Source organism: Schistocerca serialis, chromosome 2, assembly GCF_023864345.2.
Source record: "Schistocerca serialis cubense isolate TAMUIC-IGC-003099 chromosome 2, iqSchSeri2.2, whole genome shotgun sequence".
Taxonomy (NCBI): Eukaryota; Metazoa; Arthropoda; class Insecta; order Orthoptera; family Acrididae; genus Schistocerca; species Schistocerca serialis.
Window position 1 is genome coordinate 443338541 of NC_064639.1, and position 23870 is coordinate 443362410.

The window sequence follows — 23870 nt, forward strand, 5'->3', positions numbered from 1 at the left end:
ATCCTAGAAAGTATAAATAATGAAGAGAAGAAATTAGTGTCACAAATTTAGCTATGAGATAGAGATCTAATTGGCTTCAATCCTTGTTGTGCCTACCAGAATCTAGGACAGACAAAACAACAGTGGAGTGCTAACCAGTTGTGGCCTGTGACAGTTAGCATCATACTGTTATTTCAAAGCCAACCTCATAATGGCCATTTCAAAACACTGATCCTTTTTTTTAATTTATATTGGTCATTTATAATATCCATTTGTATTGTAATTCGCTTGCTTTTATTTCTAGCTTATATTGCATCATTCCTCACTGATACAGTGAATGTTTAATTTCACTTTATCTCTTGCCCTTTTTCAGTAAGATATTTGTTCGCATCAACATACTGCATTAGAGTTAACTTGCAAATAAATTTCACAGCATTGTTTATGCTAACAGATGTTTAGGTATGAAGGCTGAAATGTAAATTCCATACTAACTGGGACCATGAGTGTTTATCATTTGGTAATTTTTTTATCACCTGAGATGTCTGCCACTAAGCAGAAGTGAGGGAGTCGGTTATTCCTCGCCAGTTCCAGATACGTGTCTGAGTTCTTGGAGCGTTATTTGGGTGGTGAAGCTGTTGCCATATCTGAACAGCCTATAGTGCAGCAGCATCAGAATCAACAACAACAACAACAACAACAACAACAACAACAACAACAACAGACAATGACAGGACACTGTCTGTCACAGAACAGGTACAATTGGGTCTTAATTTGGATGAAATGCCTTTTCATTGCCCTTTGTAGCAATTATTTTAGTACCAGTAACTAGTATCACTCAATTCATGTAATAGTTTTCACTTGAATGTAACTGCTGTCTGTATTCACCATAAAATAACAGCAATGTAAATGAGAATATTTAATGTTATCAATATAATAGAGGGAAACATTCCACGTGGGAAAAATTATATATAAAAACAAAGATGAGGTGACTTACCGAATGAAAGCGCTGGCAGGTCGATAGACACACAAACAAACACAAACATACACACAAAATTCAAGCTTTTGCAACAAACTGTTGCCTCATCAGGAAAGAGGGAAGGAGAGGGGAAGACGAAAGGAAGTGGGTTTTAAGGGAGAGGGTAAGGAGTCATTCCAATCAATCCCGGGAGCGGAAAGACTTACCTTAGGGGGAAAAAAAGGACAGGTATAGACTCGCACTCACGCACATATCCATCCACACATACAGACACAAGTAGACATATTTAAAAGACAGAGTTTGGGCAGAGATGTAAGTCGAGGCAGAAGTGTAGAGGCAAAGAAGTTGTTGAAAGACAGGTGAGGTATGAGTGGCGGCAACTTGAAATTAGCGGAGATTGAGGCCTGGCGGATGACGAGAAGAGAGGATATACTGAAGGGCAAGTTCCCATCTCCGGAGTTCGGATAGGTTGGTGTTGGTGGGAAGTATCCAGATAACCCGAACGGTGTAACACTGTGCCAAGATGTGCTGGCTGTGCACCAAGGCATGTTTAGCCACAGGGTGATCCTCATTACCAACAAACACTGTCTGCCTGTGTCCATTCATGCGAATGGACAGTTTCTTGCTGGTCATTCCCACATAGAATGCATCACAGTGTAGGCAGGTCAGTTGGTAAATCACGTGGGTGCTTTCACACGTGGCTCTGCCTTTGATCGTGTACACCTTCCGGGTTACAGGACTGGAGTAGGTGGTGGTGGGAGGGTGCATGGGACAGGTTTTGCATCGGGGGCGGTTACAAGGATAGGAGCCAGAGGGTAGGGAAGGTGGTTTGGGGATTTCATAGGGATGAGCTAACAGGTTACGAAGGTTAGGTGGGCGGCGGAAAGACACTTCATGAAATCTTCCCCACTCCGCCAAGAGTGTCTTTCCGCCGCCCACCTAACCTTCGTAACCTGTTAGTTCATCCCTATGAAATCCCCAAACCACCTTCCCTACCCTCTGGCTCCTATCCTTGTAACCGCCCCCGATGCAAAACCTGTCCCATGCACCCTCCCACCACCACCTACTCCAGTCCTGTAACCCGGAAGGTGTACACGATCAAAGGCAGAGCCACGTGTGAAAGCACCCACGTGATTTACCAACTGACCTGCCTACACTGTGATGCATTCTATGTGGGAATGACCAGCAACAAACTGTCCATTCGCATGAATGGACACAGGCAGACAGTGTTTGTTGGTAATGAGGATCACCCTGTGGCTAAACATGCCTTGGTGCACAGCCAGCACATCTTGGCACAGTGTTACACCGTCCGGGTTATCTGGATACTTCCCACCAACACTAACCTATCCGAACTCCGGAGATGGGAACTTGCCCTTCAGTATATCCTCTCTTCTCGTCATCTGCCAGGCCTCAATCTCCGCTAATTTCAAGTTGCCGCCACTCATACCTCACTTGTCTTTCAACAACTTCTTCGCCTCTACACTTCTGCCTCGACTGACATCTCTGCCCAAACTCTTTGTCTTTTAAATATGTCTGCTTGTGTCTGTATGTGTGGATGGATATGTGCGTGAGTGCGAGTCTATACCTGTCCTTTTTTCCCCCTAAGGTAAGTCTTTCCGCTCCCGGGATTGATTGGAATGACTCCTTACCCTCTCCCTTAAAACCCACTTCCTTTCGTCTTCCCCTCTCCTTCCCTCTTTCCTGATGAGGCAACAGTTTGTTGCGAAAGCTTGAATTTTGTGTGTATGTTTGTGTTTGTTTGTGTGTCTATCGACCTGCCAGCACTTTCGTTCGGTAAGTCACCTCATCTTTGTTTTTATATAGAATATTTAATGTTATTCATTATAAATAACCAGTCATTGATACTTATAACAGTGTAGGAATTTTGTTTAATTGTGTTTTTACTGATTTTTAAACTGGTATATAAATCATCATTTAAAACGGATAGATTTGTAAGAAGTGGTGGTGATGGTGATAGAAATAGTAATAATGATGATGATAATAATAATAATAATAATAATAATAATAATAATAATACAATACTAGCAAATACAGAATACACCAGACGACATGACAATGTAGCAAAAATAATACATCAACAACTTGCCATACAACATAAACTAATAAAACAACACGTTCCCACATACAAGTACGCACCATGAAATGTACTGGAGAATGATGAATGCAAATTATACTAGAACAGAGCCATTATAACAGATAAAACAACACCACATAACAAACATATCATACTCACCAATAAAAAGAAGAAATTAACACAACTAATTGAAATATCCATACCCAATACAACGAATATACAGAAGAAAACAGGAGAAAAAATTGAAAAATACATCCAACTGGTTGAGGAAGTCAAGGACATGTGGCATCAGGATAAAGTTGACATTATACCAATTATACTATCAACTACAGGAGTCATACCACACAATATCCACCAGTACATCAATGCAATACAGCTACATCCAAACGTATATATACAACTACAGAAATCTGTAATTATTGATACATGTTCAAATACCCGAAAGTTCCTAAATGCAATGTAACATATACCGTACAGTTAACAGGAAGTCACGCTTGATCAAGGTCCGCGTCACTTTCGATTTTTAACCAGACATAAAGTCTGAGAAAGGAAAGAAATAATAATAATGCTATTTCAGGTCTTTTCATAAATATAATAAAATAAATGACTAGCTGTATAACAGAGGTGAGTGAGTGTTTTTCACAGCTTTTGGCAAGCAACTGTTGCATGTGTAATGCTTACTGTGATTAATTGTGCAACATTGACATTTTTAATTGTTTTATAGGCTTATTAACAGTTTATCGCACGTGCGTGCGTGTGTGTGTGTGTGTGTGTGTGTGTGTGTGTGTGTGTGTGTGTGTGTGTGTGTAATTGCATGTTATTTAAGGGAATGGATTGTAAGTTTTTGTCTGATGTTTAAGTGCAATTTTATGTTGATAGTGTTGTTCTTTCTTGCTGTACTGTTTCCTTTTATGTATACAGATACAAGCTGGACCTGTTCTGTAGCTTATTCTGTGCTGGTTTCTTCTTCTTCTTCTTATTATTATTATTTATTATTACCTGTGTACTGTATGCTGATGCATTTTAAGTTGTTCCATAGGTTGTGCTGATTCCTGCAAAGAGTACCACACTTCACCCAGTTATTTGCATATCATAGTAAATAGTTCTAGTTTGTGCAGGACCACCAACCATTCAAGATCTCCAGCTGATGTGAACCCTATAAACATGTCTCTGGATTCCATGATGCAGCGAAGTCCGTCAGCGGAATTGTGTTTCACTGTTCCTCCTGATCCTCTGCTGTCACCATACTTAACAAGTGACTCTACCCTACAAAAGTTCCCTCCAGTTGGTATTATGGTGAGTGGCTAAGCTTCAACATAATTCATTTACTGTTACAGAGAAGCATGTAACTTTCAGAATGTAGAAAAACTGTCAGTATATTAAAATTTCCAAAAGTAAGATTTATATTGGGAAATCCTGCATGAAATACAAACAGTAGAATCCTATATATATATATATATAAATTTGTTTCAGGCATCAGTGTTCTCATGCCTTGTATCAGTGTAAAACTGACCAGGGTGATTCACCTCTTAAAGATGCATGCCTCTGCATGGATCCACTACACCACTATACAAATTTTAAGCTGTGGTTTTTTTTTTTTTTTAGTTACTATGGTGACAGTGCACTATTTTGAACACCGTAGTCTTGGTACAAACCACAGGTTAAAATTTATATAGTGGATCCATGCAGAGGCATGCATCTTTAAGAGGTTAATCACCCTGGTCAGTTTTACACTGCAGCAAGGCATGAGAACACTGATGCCTAAAATGAACTATGAAAGGTGTTTTCTCCATTGCAGAAATACAAGGCATACTTTTTTAAAAGTTAAGTGCAGTTTGTAAATATGGCCATTGCAGTCAGCGATTTACACATACATGCCGCAGCAAAACATTCAACTATGAATATGTTTTTCTTTACTTATTTAAAACAGCACTTATTTCAAAACCATTCTGAAACAATTAGTTTCACACATCCAAAAATATGAAATTGGTCAAAATTCATCAGCAGACAAGGGAAGATTATAGAGAAAAAACACTTTGAGCTACAGAATGTTACGAATAAAGGTTAGAGCATTTAAAGATCGCCATATTAGTGTTCAAAATCAAGTTGTGCAATGTTGTTGATCATCGGTCACCGCTGAAGACTTGGTGTAGAAAGTTAATGCAGAAGCTCAAGAATCTGTAGAATGGAGGCATTGAACATCGTTAAAGAAAGTGCCATTCAGGCAAACAATTTCATCCAGAAAAATCACATCCGCTATGTTAAGATATGGGCTTGAGGTGCTAGTGTGGATTTTTTCCCCTGAGAATAAAACAATCCATTAGTGAGACCTTAATTCATTGCACTGAGCAATACAAAAAGTTGTGTCGAGCTCAACAAAGGGCTTCTTTAGCATGGCAATGTCTACCTACATGTAGCTCAACTAATGCAAGATTTCGTTATATATAACCAGTAGATCGTTTAGGATTGAAGGAGACCATTCACCAAAAAGCAGAAGATTGAGTTGTTGTTAGTGAAAGAAAGAAAACTTGCTAGCTTTCAGAGTAAATCATATTTCAAGGTTGAAAAAGGATTACTCTGAAAGCTAGCAAGTTTTCCGTCTTTTGTGTGTGCCTCTTGATGACTTATATTCTAGTTTTCTGAGAGTGATCTCCTTTAATCCTAAAGTATTTACATTCTGCCAGGACTTCCCTGCAACTATTACCGTATTTACTCGAATCTAAGCCGCACTTTTTTTCCGGTTTTTGTAATCCAAGAAACCACGCGGCTTAGAATCGAGCGCAAAGCAAGCGGAAGTTCTGAAAAATGTTGGTAGGTGCCGCTACAACTAACTTCTGCCGTCGAATATATGTAGTGCTACACAGGCATGCTTTGTAGGCACAAAGATAAATACTGGCGCCAAAACCTCTGCGTCAGTAAATAAATAAATAACAAAAAAAACGTGCAAGACCAGCTTTTTTTTTCTCCGCCTCGAGTTTCGACCACTGCATTTTCATACATTATCCAATGAAGTAAATACAAATTCCGTATTGTTCATCTTCGAATGTAGCAGAATGTCAATGTACTACGAAAATCCGACTGGCAAGACTGTTTGGGATGTTTGTCAATATAGCCAACTCTACGTTCTGAATTTTTTCCTACCTGTGAGAAGAGATGGTTGCTAATAGGAACCTGATGAAACGTGAATCACATGCAGTATTCTCTTCACCATAAGAATAATACGAATATAAACATTTTGCCATGTATTCTTTCGTGTTTGCTGCTATCTCATTTAAATCCTGTCTGCCTAATAAACTACGAAACTAGAGTGAGACAACAGCAAACGCGGAAGAATATACGTACTGTGTCATGTTTATATTCGTATTATTCTTATGCCTAATAGTAATACAGTCAGAAATGAAGCACAGCAACTGACAAGATTTTTAAATCTAAGATGACTCTAATTTCTGTGCACAATTTGATGTACTAAAGAAGCGGCCGCAAAGATTTTCAAACGGAGAAAAATTTTCGTCTAATTCTCGTTCAGAACATGTTCTATCATACGCAGTCTATTATTTGGTTCTTGTTGATCATTATCAAAGAAAGCAGCAGTGTAAGTAACAACAAATAGCAGTCCCTTGCCATTGTTTTGCTAATAAGACGATTCCTCTTTTTTTTTATTGTAAGCGGCGGTAGCGCGCACAAAAGCAAGCCATGCCGCGAGCGGCGACAGGCCGTAAACACGCACTATCAGAATGCGACAAACAATGTATGACACAGCACAGTAATGCATTTTCAGCTTAGTGACGTAAACACCTATAACAAAGAAAACGGCACTTATCAGATCAAAGCAAAATAAGCAATCGATTCAAACCAGATGAAGCACGTGAAAAAGGAAGGGTACCCGTATAAATACGGACGGATCGCCTGACGCATAGCAAGGGCTACCTGGTAAAGCTTAATTGCTAAGCTTACGACTCGAACCAAACTACTGTAGCTGTACAGTCATTCATTCGACCTAAATTGTGAAATTGTGTCTCTTATTACAATGGACCAACTTTGTTTCGATTTGGAGGTGCGGCCTAAAACTTTTCTCTCCACTTGAATTTTGAGTCTCAAATTTCAGATGCGGCTTAGATTCGGGAATTTTTTTTCCTTTATTTCGAGTCTAATTTTTCAGGTGCGGCTTAGATTCGAGTAAATACGGTATACGACTTGGAATGACATGATCACCATATAGCACCAAGTGTGTCCTTGGACTTGGATAGAGAAGGAGTGGCAACAGGTGTGCAACTGCTAGGTGGTTAGTCAAATTATGAAAGCATGAAAACATCTGTTCAATAATGGTTGACAATTTGGGCGACAGATTTTGATGAGAATGGAATTATTCTGTTGAAAAGTGGTTTAAAGTATAGAGTTTAAAATAAAATTAAAATTGTTTTAAAATACACTGGCATCTAATACAAAAATGGTACTTACTTAAATAACATATGTATAATATAAATAACACCTAACATAGATTTGAGCATAATACAAGCAAACATAAATGAATCTATACATCTCACAAAAAAATTTTCATTTAATCCCACATTAAAAATATAAGAGTGGTTCAGCACTGCTAATTCAGGTAACAGAGGTTCATGTGAAGGCGATATATGCATTTTTGTTTGTTTGTTTATTTGGAGGACAAATCATAGATCTTTGATTATCCTGCAACGAGAGCCAGGTCATAAGTGTTTTGATTTTGAGAAAGATGAATCACCAGTGTAAGTAAACAAAAGAAAAAAAAGCCTTGTACTGCAAAGACTTCCTGATGTTGCATCAAATGATGTGAAAGAAACTTGACAATATTTCATTGAGAAACTTGTTCGTAATATACAGCCAATGATGTTGGTAACAAACTCCTCACAGGAAAATGTAGTGTGCCAGTGCTAAGCAGAAGTCGAGAACAATAGCTCCTGAGTATCACTGTGGTCCATTGAAAGACAATGAAGCAGGTTACTGGGTGCACTTACTCTGAAGGTGCAAAGCAATGGACACCCCCGTGTAGGATTATCCTCTGCATCTGACAGGATTGTGGTAATCAGAAGTGGATCCCAATGTTAGCATTGACTATATTCTGAAGGTGACAAGCACGTGCTCCATTGAAATACTGTGAAGCTTCAGACACACCAAAGAACACAATACCACAAAGAATCAGCTACATTTGTACAGTGGGAAAGCTTTTAACAGCACAATTTTATCACCTTTTTATAGAGGGTGTATTTTTACAATTCTGCAAGGTAAATGCTTAATAATAATTGCACATGTATGTGTAATGTTTTGCTCCTATGGCAGGCTCCCAGATTCACAAGAAAAATGCCTCCATCTGCTTGCTGCAAGAATTACTATTTCTGAGAAGCGAGGGAGCTACAGGATTAAACTATTGTGCATATACATTTCTCTGGCACGTGTAATTATTAAGATTTAATGTAAGTTAATGTATAGTGTTGTGGAAACTGCTAATTTTTTGGGCATTATTGTTTCTTTGGGAAATAATAAACAGCACCAGAAGGGAAAAATGCAAAATTAAATTTTCAAGTGCTTTCTAAGAACACAAAAATGTGGAAGTATTCCTGAGGGCATGTTGGAAAGGCAAAGTGTATTTAAAGGAAGAAGTGTGTGTTTTTTTTCCAGTGAAGTAATAATGCTTATTTTGTTCCGTTGATGTAAAAGGTGTCCGAAACCTTTAAAGTTAAAATCGCAAAGGCAGTGCAGGGTCTTAAACATTGAGATGATGAGCTAATGGTTGGAAATGGATGAGTTTCTCACTGACATAAATTACTTGCTCTTTATAGCAACAATTTAAGCTCAGAACAGCTCACTGAATTTTGCTGCACTGTTGCACAAAGAGATTGGTAGCAAGGAACCTATTAATTAATTAGTCTTCAGTTTCTACTGGGGTTTTGTACACCAACAGTGTTGTATAATCTCATAGGAAAAAAAAATCGTTGGAAGATCCAGGAACCTTGCAGACAGTTGGAAGAGGATCTCACTTTCCAATTCAACAATTAGTATAATACTATTGAAGTGGGATGGTACAGTGTCTTGTGAAAACCACATTCTCTCATGGACAACAAGAGATAGAATTCTACCAACAAATATTGAATTAATTATCTGAAAATTTAATTATGATTTTACCAGAAAATAAAAATCATTTTACAAATACAGCAGTCAGTTACTTGCAGACCTTCATAAGGTTGTCATTAACTGATTTTGTACAGTTCCAGCCCACAAATTGAAAGAAAATTATTGGTGGTGATCTAAGATGTGTAGCATATGGATTTTGACATAACTGTGGCAGTTAAAAACAGAATCATAGTTTAAAGATGCCTCATCTGTGAAAGCTACAAATTGTAGGAAGTTTGGTGCTATGGCACCAGTACTGAACTGGGCAATTCATTGATAGAATTGAACTTTAGGTTGAATTATTTGGCACCATTGTTCACACACATTGTTTATAATAGTGGTCTAGTTGTTGCTCCACCTCCACCTCACGGTACTTTTTGTAGAGTACTTTCATGTCAAAGTTGATAGATATTGTTTACAATCCAACACCATCTTTTTAAATTCTTCTGTACAAATAATTATTTGTAAAGAACCTTACGCATACCTGTGGCTTGAATAACCCAATTTCATGTGAGTTTCTATCTGGAGCAATAAATTTGTAGCACTTAGGGAGATACATGTTGGATATGAAACATGGCAAGTTGAAACTATTCCCTTTGGTATTGCTCTGCTCCTTTTGACAGCATTTTTTCCCTTTCTTTCAGCTAACTGTACTTCTACAAGTATGGTATATGAAATGTACATACTCATAATGATAAATTTTTTATTTACATAGTACTTCATGCAATATCGTATCTTGTGCCAGAATTTGCCATGATGATAGTGGTATATTTAGTAGTGTTGAAAACTTTATTAACTAAAGAAAATTGGTAACAAATTGTTACAACAAGGTGTAATGGTGAAATCAGAGTGAGTTAATCAGTGGTTGAAGGATTACTGTCACAACTAATTAGGAAGCCTTGAGACCATTCAATCTAGTAATGTGTTTCAGTTTTCTGAGAACTTATTTACGTAAAAGATACAGATTAGACACACCCAAAGTTACTTTTGCCATTGAACTGTCTTACTTGTTTAATTCCATGATTTCATATTATAGTTTTGTAGCTCTAATTTTTCCTAACTAGATAAATCTTCATTATTCAGTTAAGCATTTAATTTAAAAATTGCATAAATTAAATATTAAAACATGGCAACTTTACTTGTAAGTAGTGTGCCAGTCTAAATAGTACTGAGAGCTTTTGTACTTATCTATCTAGGTAGGTTTTAGTCAAATCAAATCATTATTGGAATTTATAGATTATTTACTCCACTGAATTTTTATCCTGCAGTTTTATAATTATCTATCAAGATTACAAAATAATATTATGCCATTATCTATGTACCAGCCCCAAGAAAAGATCTTCTGTTTGCCACCAGAATTTGTATGATCAACACCATTGTGTTCAAAAGTCCACGCAAGGTAGTCAGCCAGTTTGTCTCTTCACATCCCTGATTGAGATGCTGTGTCTATTTAATACACTATTAAAACCTCTTTGTAAAAGAGCATGTGAAATTTCACACCTATCAGACTCAGAGTTAACATCTTGCTGAAAGTGCAGTCCCAGTTCTGATTACGTTAACAGTTCTGTGACATTTGCATAAGTGGAAGTCAGCATCTCACTTTGTAGAGTAGAGTTTATTACAACCTGCATGGTACTAGTGTCTTACTAACTTTTCTACTGTGAATAATGGGGCATGTATGTGCAAAAGATGATGATGTGTTATTTTTGGTGAACTGATTTGAAGGGCAATTAGGCTCATGATTTGGAGGACAATTAGATTCACTGTCACTAAATGAATCGACCTTTTGGTCGACTCTCACTAGTAACGCGTTGAGGGCGAATTCAATGGGTTATAAAGTTATGTTATGTGGAAATGAACCGAGTATAGACAACAGTAACATATTGTGCAAATGAGCAACAAGTGAGTATTACTTTTGGTTATAATGGTGAGAGATGAGGGTGCTTTACATGGTTGGTTGATGATATTTTGGTTAAGAGCTGACAGGACAGTTATTAAGTGATCTGCTAGTGAAATAATATGTAAAGTAATGCCTGTTGTTGGAGACTGATCATAACTCAATTGTGTCTCTTGGAGAAAGTAAATGTGCATATGGTAAATCATAAATCTGATAGTATTGCATTTGTTGTTGCTAAACATAATTAGAATATCCAAACAAATTTTACAGTTTCTGACTATAAACTTGCATTGTTAAACAGTAATGAGAGACCACAATTTTCATCCAGCTTTCCAAGCACTACATCTTGCTGCAACATATATTGAGTGCATGCCTTCAAAGTTGCTGTAATGATTAATGCTCCATCTGCAATCACCATTAATGAAATGTTAACAGTGATCAGTTCCGTCATGGACAAATCACGAACAGTTGTACATTGCTTTTCAAAGTATAACCCCAAATGTTGAGGCAGAAGGCTGATATTTGTTATGAATCAGAAGCAGTTTAAAAAAACAAACCTCAGACTAATTTCTCATTAAAGACCTCATACTTCCTGAAATATTCATATCTGGCCACTAATTCTATATTGCAAAATATTGTTTAATTCTGACACAAAACATTTGAGACATTTTGTAATATGATTTAGAGTCACTGCACATATATGAAACAATTATTTAAGTAAAAAGTAACTATATTGTTTCATTAAACAGAGATATCCATAACTGTAACACAAGAAATAAAAATGATTATCATGTTGAAGGCAACGAGCTCAAATTAACTGACAAAGAGCGTGTAAAAGCTGGATGCTTCCCGTACAACACTGTGCCAAATTATATAAAGATAGTAAAAAACATGGCTGCATTCAAAAATAAACTAAAATGACTTGATTGAAACTTGTTCATATGGTCTTAAAGAATAACTTGAATCAAAAACTTGTTTCATATGTAACTCTGCAGATATGTAAAACATCTTTCAGGAAATGTAGTGATTTTAATCATTGGCAATTATGTATGTATATCAATGGTTTTTTACATGCGTGTATTTTAGAGGCTGTTTTTGAAGAAATCAGTCATTTTACTGATATGGGCTTGTAGTTATCAATTTTTGAAATTTGTAATTTTTTCATACATCATGTAAACTTGTTCAGTACCATTGTACAGAATGGTTCATGGAAATAAATGAAGTTCAGTCATATTATCCTATTTTGTGTACTGAAATAAGAGAAAGCAAGCAACTGTGACTTAAGTATGTTGAGTTAACCAACACTTGGTTTTTGTTATGATAACTGTTCCACAGCAATGTTGCCAGCTCTGATATGTTCTGATTAAAGTTTTCTATTCTTTTCATAAGTTATTCTGTTCCAATGCTAGAGTGTTTCTTTAAACAAGACTGTGACCAAATCCTTTGTTTATCATCTAAGAAAATGAAGTGCTTTATGCATGGTGGACCCACTGGTTCCAATAGCTAATTTCTTTGTCTGTCTTTTTGTGTTTTTGAAAAAAAAAAAAATCTCTAATTATTAAGCGGAGAATTTTTCGGTCATGATTTGTCATTGGACAATGTATCACTGAATACACTGCATGGTTGTTTTTTATTTTTGCATTAATCTGACATACTTATCTAGTCTTATAAAAAGTAACCAGTGTGTAACACTAATACAGCTTTTTACATTATGAGCTCAGTGTTATTCAAATAGTGGAAATTAGCTTGCTAAAAATTAGTGTTTCTATTCAATGTTTAAAGTCTGCATTTTATATTTTAGTCAGTAGAAATGGATCCCTGTCTGGATGATTGTGTAATGTTTGCACGGAAACTGCGTAACCTTGATGTTCCTGTCACCCTGGATGTCCTACCTGGACTTCCTCATGGATTCCTGAATTTTTCACCGGTATGTAAGATGAATGTTGGTAGTAAGATTACATGTTTAGAATAATAAGAAACTGTTATTACCAGGAGTAAATTGCTTTGTGTTGTAAGTAACCCTAAAATGCTGTAAATACTTAAAGTAGCTAGGATAGCCCTATTTCAACAAAAAGTAATTTATTTTTAAAGGATTGCCCATTACAGTGCACATAAAAAGTGTAATGTGTGATGTGGTATACCAACACAGACGTAAACTACATGAAATGTATTGTATTCAGTCTAATGAGAAAAGGAAGTGTGCGTGGCTAAGGAAGTTATCTGGACGTATTCATTTAGGACTGTGAAAGCCATAAAAAAATAAAATAAAATAAAAATTAAAAGTAGTGGCCACAAATGAAACACTGAAAAATAGGTATGAAGATTATAACCTTATACACGAATGAAGCAGTAACAGCAAATGTATTTATTTGAGAAAGACTACATGGATGCATTTATATGACTATTTTAAACCAATGATTACAATGTTTATAGTGTTACTACCGGGTAAAAAAAAAGTGTGCATCATATAACACATTGGTCTGTTTCGTTTAAGATGTGCTTAAATGACTTACTTGTAATTCGTTTTGAATTGTCAGTCACTTACAAGGGAAGTACCCCCAATTTGAATGGCTAATACTGAGTAAAAATGCTTCCAAAATATGGAGATGTCTGTTGTATCACCCATCAGTGTCATTTATCTGTAAAACTATGCATTTATGTACAGCTGATGTTTGAAGCTTAATGGATCTGAAGACTACAGAAATAAAATCTGCATAAGAAACAGTTTCATGTAACAAACAGTTATGACCAGTAGATTGATAAGAGTCAAATGGGAGGTATTACTTGGCAAAAAGCTCAACATTTACTTGGAAAACTCTGTTAACACATACAGTATTTAGTCATATGGAAGCTGGTGTTTTCTGATGCGTATTTCCTTTATTTTTTTTATCAATGTGCAAATGTGGAATTTCAATGAAGTGATTAATACAAAGCGGAAGGGAACAATTCGTGGGAAAGATATCGATAATGTGATCACTGTGGCTTTTGCTACAGGACTATATCCTGCAGGTAAACCAAAAATGATGTAGCATGTCCACAAGTTGCCCTTTTAAAGTGTGCATACTTTTCCATTTCACTGTGTTAACCTTCTACCATTGATTGAATCAATACTGATATTTGCTGGTAAGGTAGGTGGTACAATAGACACATTCGAGTATTTTTAAATTTTTGTATTTGGTTTGTTACATGTTTCTTATTTGATTTTAGTCATTAAAATTAGGGTAGTCCCATAGGCTCTCGTAGGGCAACCGATCAAGGTGGCACAGTGGTTAGCACACTGGACTCAGGAGGATGACAGTTCAATCCCGCGTCCGGCCATCCTGATTTTGGTTTTCCATGATTTCCCTAAATCGCTCCAGGCAAATGCCAGGATGGTTCCTTTGAAAGGGCATGGCTGACTTCATTCCCCATCCTTCCCTAATCCAATGAGACCAATGACCTCGCTGTTTGGTCTCTTTCCCCAAACAACTCCCCCCCTCCCCCCCCCTACCCCCCACCCCCCTACCCCTTGTGTGCCAATCACCAACATAGACTGAGGACAGTGGACTGTGACTGTGTCCAAATATGAATCGTGATAGTGCCTGTTTTCCCCAATAGCCATCACTGATTACTAGCTGTGATTGAAGCAGTGTAAGGCAGAAGAAAGAAAACAAAATCCAAGTTTTTATTACAAACTGACTTGCTTTTCAAAGCAAAGTGTCTGTCGAACAATAGGACACTTAGCCAATGCAGACTTTACGGAATGGCACGAGAGGCAAAGCATTTTTTCTCTCTGAGACAAAACAACGGACCTTGTTTTGTAGTCTGTCATCTCGAGTAGAAACATTATTGATGCAAAAACCTGTGATATCCTGAGTAATAATGAACATCTACAATGTGACATTATTTCACCAAAAACAGGAATTTTGACAAAATAATTCCTCGACCAATATTCAGAATAGCTTTTCAGTTCTTGCCATGAGAAGTGTTGCTTTTTAAAAAAATTATACATATGTTGTTCCAGGTGGCTTTTATCATGAGTAGGACTCTAAATGGTGTTGTTGAATCCATTAGTCTTGTCTATAATAAAAGAGATTAATTCCTGTATGGAAATTGTTGAAAAATTTCTAATGCTCTAAAGTTTTTCAGAAAGTGTAAAGTTTACACTTACTTACTCATGAATTTTCTATATCAGAATAGTAAACTCCGAGCTTTTGCTCCTTTCTGTCAGTTGTACTTTGCATGGATGAAGGTAGGAAATAAAAAATAAAAAAGGCTTAATTGGTAATGATCAGGCAAGAATCATCAAGAGCACAGTTGAAGAAAAGAACAACTCATTTTCACTGTCACTATTACATTCCATCCCATATGAATACTTATTTATGTACAATATAGTCTCATGTGACAGCATGTGCTTCTAAATCATCAAATAGCCTTTAAAGGCACTGGACCTCTGTTACCTACGTACATTGTCAGCACTAGAGGAATACAGGATCTGTACATTGCTGGCAGTTTGAGTGTTAACAGGACAAATAAACATTACCACAAAACATAAGCAAAAATATGAAACTTCACATTTCTATGATCATTCATAAATTAAAAGACTGTATGCTTATTAGTCTCCAGCGTTGCAGGCAGCTGCATGTAACCAGAGGTTAAGTCCATGCTGCTATGAAATTTGGCTGGTGAAAATTTTGTTACCTTGAAATGAATTGACCTCATGAGGATGACAATGCAAGAAGACAATCTTGTGTGTGCTACATAGTCATATGACTTGTTAAGGGTAAACAGTAGAAAAATACATGAAAGTAGAAACTGTAATTTTTTTGTTTGTTTGTTGTAAACTGAAAGAGCATTTAAAAAAAAAAAAAGAAACCTTGACTGAGCAGATACCATGGCTCAAAATGTTTTTTTGAATATTGAGTTATGGCAGACAAAGAATTTGTGAGAAGTAATGATGCAAGTAATATACATTGTAATACACAGGAATGCAGCCGGTTGATGTGGTTGACAACTGCTGATATTTCTACAGCTACACAACCTGTCATTTTAAAGGCAAAACTGGTCCTCTGTGCAAAACAACTTAAAACCTTAGTTAGCAGAATAATTCTGGAAAGATATATATATCTCTCTCTCTCTCTCTCTCTCTCTCTCTCTATCAAAGATGACCGATGTCAGAAGTTACCAATTGTGAAAATTAATAACTAACAGGGGTGAATTTCACACAGAATTTAAACAATAACTTTATCTCTGTAAGGTTACTTGCTAATCTAATTTCAACTGTTTGCGTAGTAACACTATACCAGTAGCTGGAAGTACCTGCCAGAATCCCTGTCTTATGTTCCATAGCATGACCAGAATCAAGACAATGTTGCTTGGCTGTTGTAAGCCTGTGTGATGCTTATGCTCAGTACACCAGTCCTCCACGGTCCTGGTAGTCTGTCCAATATATGACATGCCACATCTGCAAGGGATACAGTGGGCACCCACCTTACACAAACAAAGATCACCCTTTAGAGAATATACAAGGACCCCTGTCTTAGATGGCGGGGGGGGGATTCAAAAATACAATAACAGGTTGAAAGGTAAAGAGTAAATATCTCTTTCTAAGAGTAATTGTTCTTCCACATTTTACATTATATTCTTCAAGTCAATAAATATCTTATACTACACTACTTTTAAAAGTTGTCTGTGTGTTAATTCAGGGTATAAGGTAATTCCATCATTCCATACCAGATTTCTACCAAATCTATCCAGCTATTTCAGCATGGAGTAGTGACAAACTTCCTTGTTTATAATATATATGGGATAACAACACAGAGATTCTGGCATGCACTTCCTGCTATTGGGATAGTGTTATTAAGGTAGCAGTTGAAATTAAATTAGCTAGTTACCTTGTAAATAGAGACTGAGGTTTTTATTTAAATTCTGTGGGGGAATCCCGTTCTCTCTCTCTCTCTCTCTCTCTCTCTCTCTCTCTCTCTCTCTCTCTCTCTCTTCAAAACACAGAGAGGCAGAGTTAATGCTATCTCATATGTTTGTTATTAATTTTCACTATCTATTACTTCTAATGTCGGTCATCTTTGGTCGTGTTATGATGCCAACGCTCACTGTGTGTGTGTGTGTGTGTGTGTGTGTGTGTGTGTGTGTGTGTGTGTGTGTCTGCAAATTGAGGTTTTAAATTCCCTTGCACAGTGCGTACTAGGTGCGCTTTTACCTTGAAAATGACAGGTTGTGCACATGTAGAGATGCCAGTGGCTGTCAACGATGTCATCCGATTGGGTCCAAAGAACCAGACAGAAGGGTCAGAGAATTGTGAAAACTCTTGATCATTTAGTGCAGGCTCACCCAAACTGTGCCCCTGGGGTGCTAGCACCAACGATCGCCCATGGCCAGCGCCCCAGGCAAATTCGTATGTTGTCGCAGTGGCCGAGCCATGTCTCTTAGCTGGCCATGGGACCCGCCGAGCCTCGCCATGCCGCTGTACGCGCACTTCGTTTGGATGACAGACCGCCGCGCCAGCAGTGGTCAAAAGTGACACAAAACTGTTAGTCAGCAAATGCAAGGCTACAGTGGATCGAGATGGATGGCCAACAGCAGCAAACAAAAAGAAAGAGGAGCAGCGCGTCTGCACTATTTAAACCCCAGTGGGAAATTAATTTCCTTTGTACTGCTGTCGAAAATCATGCCAAATGTCATTGGAACCTCATGTATTTAAAACAGTACTCGATTGTATGGCAGTTTAATACTTGTCACAAAGATCAGTTCGAAAATTTGTCGCAAGAGGAACACCAATCAAAGCTTGAAGAACTGAAAGAAAATTTCAAGCAGCATTACAGTGAAGTAAGTGTTTCCTATTGTATGACTCTTTATTATTTATAAAGATGATAAATAAAACTATATAAGCTAAGTGCGATGTGCCAGGTATCGAATATCAGACTGTCAGCAACAAGGAACATTTCTTTTCGGTTAGTTTTTATATTTGGGTTGCATTAAATTGCGTTGCACAGACATAAGAAAAAGTTTCAGGTACATTATTTTTTGCCACTTTCTGAAAAGTCGCCACAAACACTCTCTCGGCAGCAAAGTGTCATTAAGAGTCATTCTTTGTTTTTGTGTTTTTATGGATGGGAAGACATATGTTGTAGTTTAATCTATGTTTTCAATTAAATAAAATGCAGATATTCCAATAGATAAAAATTTATTTTGCGACCACATTTTGCTGACCTTTTCAGAGGAACTGGGGGAAAACACACCTAAAATCAATCTTTTTTTGTTAGTTTCTTATTTGAGTTTCAGTGAATGAAACAATTAATTGTTAAAGTGATAAGTGGTTTAAAAAGAGGATTGTACAAAATTAATTGTATGTTCTTTTTTTGCCATGATAAGAGCAGGAAACAGGTGGGCAAAGTGGTGCGCAAGTTACAAATGTTCGCTGAGAATTGTGGAAGCAGGGAAACCCTTTGCAGCTGGGAATCTCATCAAGGATTGCGTGGTTGACTTGGCGGCTTGTATTTGTTCAGCAGCCCTCACAGAAAAATTTGAAAAAATAGCTCTTTTGCCTCAAACTGTTTGCTCGCCAAGCCAAAGATATGGCCTCAGATATGGCACTGCAATTAATGGAGAGAACGGCAAACTCCATTTCATTTTCTATCGCTCTTGGCGAGTCTGCAAACGTTGCGCACATATCTCAGCTCATCATATTCATTCGAGGTGTAGACGACAATGTGCATGTCACAGAAGAATTTCTCGACCTTATACCATTAAAAGACACAACCGCTGGTTTGGATACTTTTCTAGCTGTGGAAAACATGTTAGAGTCAATGGTTTTAAAATGGGAACGCCTGACCAGTGTAACAACGGATGGAGCCCCTGTGCTACGAGGGATACGCACTGGATTCCTGGGTTTTGTCAGGTCAAAAATGGCGAAAGTTGGCTGTTCCTTAGTCGCAGCAGTCCATTGTCTGATACACCAGGAGGCACTTCGTGTGAAGATTGTCAACATAAAAAATGTTATGGACACAGTTCTTCTCTCGCATGGACTCTTACATCACCAGTTTAAAGAATTTCTGGCTGATATCGAAGCGGAATACCTGGACATCCCGTACCACGCTGAAGTAAGATGGCTGAGCAGAGGAAAGGTGCTTCATCTGTTTTTCTCCTTTTTGGAAATGAAAGGACGTACACAAGAATTACTTTGTGATCCTAAGTGGGTGGCGAATTTGGCTTTTTTGAGTGACCTTACCGGTCATTTAAATACTTTGAACATTGCACTCCAAGGCGAAAATCACTCTGTTGTTGATTTAGTGCAGACGATCCAAGCATTAAAAAACTTATTTTGTGGGAAAAACAGTTGTGCAGGAAGAATTGTGGACACTTTCCTCCACTAGACAGCATTAAAGAAGATGTGGATTTTTCATATTATGTTCAGATCAGTTTTGAATTACAAGAACAGTTCGAAAACAGATATTTGGAGATAAGTGAGCTTCAACCAGCCTTAGATATATTTGTTCGCCCGTTTTCCCTTCAGGCAGAGGACATCTCCTAAGTGCTTCAACCAGAGCTGATTGACCTGCAGTACGATATCCGCCTGAAGGACCACTTTCTTATCTGTAAAACTTTGATGACTTTTACAGCTGTCTTCCATGAGAGAAATATCCTCTTTTGCACAAGCATGTGGCCGAAGTTCTCTCAATGTTTGGTTCCACATATATTTGTGAGCACTTTTTCTCTCTTTTAAAGCTTGCTAAAACTAAGAAATGTTTGTTACTTGGCGATAAAAATTTCACTAATTCTTTGAGGTTAGCAGTCTCATGGAATATTGTACCAAACCCAGACAAAATCGTTTCCTTGAAAAAGAAAAACGTGTAAAATATTAATTTTCTTCTTAAAGAATGTTGACTGTAAGAATTAAAGAGTGTTAAAACCTTAATTCAATTTTTTAAAAAGTTTTCAAACTTTGTTAGTTAAAATTATTACGTACAAAACAGCAAACTAAGGATCCGATTTCTAAACTCTGAAAAGCAATAAAAAAAGCTGTAGCATGAAGGATAACAAAAAAATTTACTTGTAACTACTAACAGCAGGAATGAGACTCCCTTACATAAAATTATTTCTAAAATAGATTATTTATGACTCTAGTTCATTTAAGAAACTGATATATTTTTCAGAAGGCGCCTATTGTACATATGACGAGTGTGCATGTGCAGTAGTAATAGAATCAACCTGTGGGTCAGAAAACTACTAAGTTGTTCTTCAATTCTTGTTGTGGATATTTTTTTCTAAAGCTTTGTGCAGTAATTCTACCACACGAATGTTATTTGTTGCCTAAACAGTAAATGGTTTGCTACCACCCATCGACCTCTTTTACAGAGGTGCGCTTCCTCTGTTATTTTGTTTACATTTGATTTGACCGCGGGACAGTCCAATGCAGCGCAGAGCAGTGCTGTGCGGTCTCACTCTCTCCGCAGCTGTCTCTCTCACTCCTATGCCGACACTAGCAACACACGGTCGTGGACAGGGCACTGAACTACACTGCCTTGTCCCCGTGGGGCGCGGCCGTGCCCGCCGGGCGCATTTCTTGGATGAGCCTGATGTAGTGTCTCATAGCAACTGGCCTTGAATTTTTTGAAAGAATAGTGACTAATGATTCTCCTGGCTGTACCACTATACAATTGAATCAAACCAGAACTCAACAGTGTAGAAGAGTTCTTTTTCTCTGCTTCTGAAGAAATTCTAAGTGACACAACCAACAAATAAATTACTTGAGAAGTGAGGGGTATGAAAAGTTGTACTGTTAGTAGACTTTTGTCCAAGTGTGACAATGGCCAACCTGCATAATGTTGTACATGTGAAGTGCCCAAACAAAGAGGTTGAAAATGTTCAACTCTTACTTGACAATATACAGCCTTATACTGCACCTTGTGTTCGCACTAAGATGTTTGGACCTCTGAAGAAAGCCCCCCAGTCTGACCATTACATCAGTTGTGCACAGATGGCTATACACCCTCCCCTCTCACCAGAGTTCCATGAATAGGCCAGTTGGAACTTGCCCTCCAATGTGAGAAATTCTACATTTGTTGAAAATAGTGAGAGAGGTGTAATATCAGTGAATGTTTTGTTTTGTTTTGTCAAACACTCTGTCTTCTGAAATCAGTTGAGTGTAAGTGTTGATTCACCTGTCTATGTAATTTCAATATATGTAAACTGCTAACACCAAACTGAATCTTTCAAGATGATTTTATATACTGATGCTTAAGCACCAGGACTTGTTGTTGTTGTTGATGTTGTCATTTATTGTTATTGATTATGATCTAAAATTAGTGGTGAAAGGTGTGCTAACTCATAGTAATGTTAATAGTAAACTTGTCTTATTTGTTGTAAGATGCACATTTTCCTCAAATTTTGTTGTGTTACTTTAATATGCTATGTAAACCAACTTACTGAATATTATGTATTCTTGGAATTTCTGTTGCAGCTGAGTAAAGAGGCTCATAGTGGATCAATGTTGTGTGTGCAGCGTATCCAGCAGTTGTTTGACAAGGCATCAAGATCAGCCTCACCATCATTATCTCCTTCATCATCTTCTACATCATAGTATGATTTCTATTCAGATTGCCTTCGTAGTTGATGAGACATAAATGTTTGATACAAAATACAGTACTTATATAAAATTTTATGTTTTTGTTATACATTGGTGATTCAGTTTTTGTAGAAATACAGTTGTCAGGTTCTGAGAATGTTATTGTTCGCACAGCAAATATAAGCAGCATTTGTTTAGCATCTTGCTGTGTGAAATACTGTGACAGTTTTATATTGTTAGTTAGTTTCAGTTAAATTATTATTCAGTATGTTTACTGGCCATGTTATACTTTGTGATGATCTCTCTATTTGAATGTGTGTGGATGCATAACTTCACTATAGTAATTATTTATTTTCATGAGGTTAAGATTATTTATTGTTGTCAATGCTGGTTTCAATGCCGCACAAAGATACATTTGAAGTGTCAGTAACATGCTATGAACATCTCTTTCTTGCTCTGTATCTCAGGAATAGACAATTTCACTGTTAAATCTGCTATGTAAGAGCACATTGCAATTGTTGTTACCCTTAGAAAGCTACTACATGTTAAATTTTGTGTGTTGGAAGCCTCAATATTTAATATTGTATGGATGGCACATAATTCTTTTGTATGCTTCTATGTGGTTTCTAAAAAAAACATGCACTGTTTATTCCCCGTGTTATGGCCTGTGATATTTTATCTTTTGTTCATAATAAACTTGTACAGATGCAAAAAGAAAAGAAAAATATCAGATTTGTAAAGCACCTGTTGGTTTCCCTACTTCCTGTAGTTTGATTTATTATGTTGGAAAAAAGTTATTTTTTGTCCTGGCAAGTGACATATTAACATAATTAATCCTCCATGTGCAGTCAAGTATGTACTTTACAGTGTTTGTCTCTCTTTGCCCTTTATAATTGGACTGCTGTGTGGACAGGTGTGATGATATGCGCCTGCATACAACTATACTCCAAATATTTCTGATATAGTTTCTGTCGTTGTTTGTTTTCAGATACAGGTTGAGGAAAGATTGGTGCCAGAACAGTGCAGTACTCCCTAGATTGTACATTGTAGGGAAGGGAACTTCTTGTAGAGCAAGATTTTTGCCACTGCTGGGAAAGCCAAATGACTGTATACTTTGGTGAAACTGATGTTCTCAGATATGTAAAGTCAATCACCCAGCTTTGGCAGCCAGAGACAAAGGTCATGTGTGTGTGAGTTGTGTTTCTGTGATTGTGTGTCTGTGTGTTGTCTTATTCAGAAGGAGGCCTTTTAGCCAAATGCTTACTTGTTTTAGCAATCTTCTTGTTGTGCCTCTCTGTGATTCAACATCTCCACTATATGGTGAGTAGCAATCTATTCTTCTCATAATATCGTCATCACTCACAGTCTGAACTGTCTATTAAGTACTTCAACTTCACAGTGTTTGTAACTTCATCAGAGAACGTAATGTGTGTCTCTTCATTCCTTAGTATTTTTTCATATGAAGTTCTCTGTGCATCACAAGTGAGGTGGCGCAGTGGTTAGCACAATGGACTCGCCATTTGGGAGGACAACTGCTTAAACCCATGTCTGGCCATTGTGATTTTAGTTTTCTGTGATTTCTCTAAATCGCATGAGTCAAATGCTGAGATGGTTCCTTTGAAAGGGCATGGCTGATTTCCTTGCCCATCCTTCCCTAATCCGAGCTTGTGCTCCATCTGTAATGACCTCATCACTGATTGGACGTTAAACACTAATCTCCTCCGCCTCCCTCTTTGTACATTGATTCTTCCTAACTAGTCTCTGGAAGTTCAGCCTTTTGTTCTTCATTACTAAACTGTGAACTGAGTCTATGTCTGCTCCTGGGTCATACACTTCAATATCTGATTTTGGAATACCTTCCTGGCCATGATACAACTGGCTGGAATCTTCCAGTGTCTCCGGCCTTTTCCAAATACACCACCACCTCTTGTGATTTTTGATTAGAATATTTGTCACTACTAGCTGAAATTTATTGCAGAACTCAATTAGTATGTTTGCTCTCTCATTCCTCTTACCATGGTCATATTTTCCTGTAACTCTTTCTTCTGCTCCTTCCCCTACAACTGCATTCTGATTATTAGATTTTCATCTCCCTTTATGTGCTGAATTACTTGTTTAATATCTTGATACGCTATCTCTGTCTCCTGCTTGCAGTGTTGGCACACGAACCTCACTTGTTATTGCCTGTGTTGATTTGCTGTAGACTCAAATGAGA

The 23870-nt window shown here is 37.3% G+C and overlaps 1 protein-coding gene across 4 annotated transcripts in view; it reads left to right on the forward strand.

Annotated features, from left to right (window-relative positions):
• LOC126457322 (hormone-sensitive lipase) overlaps window positions 1-22344 on the forward strand; it is a 115266-nt gene extending 92922 nt beyond the window's left edge. The window contains exons 9-12 of one of the 4 annotated variants that reach the window (XM_050093516.1): window positions 565-732; window positions 4160-4346; window positions 12896-13021; window positions 21551-22344. In XM_050093516.1, the coding sequence (XP_049949473.1) occupies window positions 565-732; window positions 4160-4346; window positions 12896-13021; window positions 21551-21670 (601 nt within the window). In that variant the 3' untranslated portion in view covers window positions 21671-22344. The remainder of the gene's footprint in view (window positions 1-564; window positions 733-4159; window positions 4347-12895; window positions 13022-21550) is intronic. The other 3 variants (XM_050093517.1, XM_050093518.1, XM_050093519.1) reach the window with 3 other exon arrangements.
• Window positions 22345-23870: the final 1526 nt, after the last annotated feature.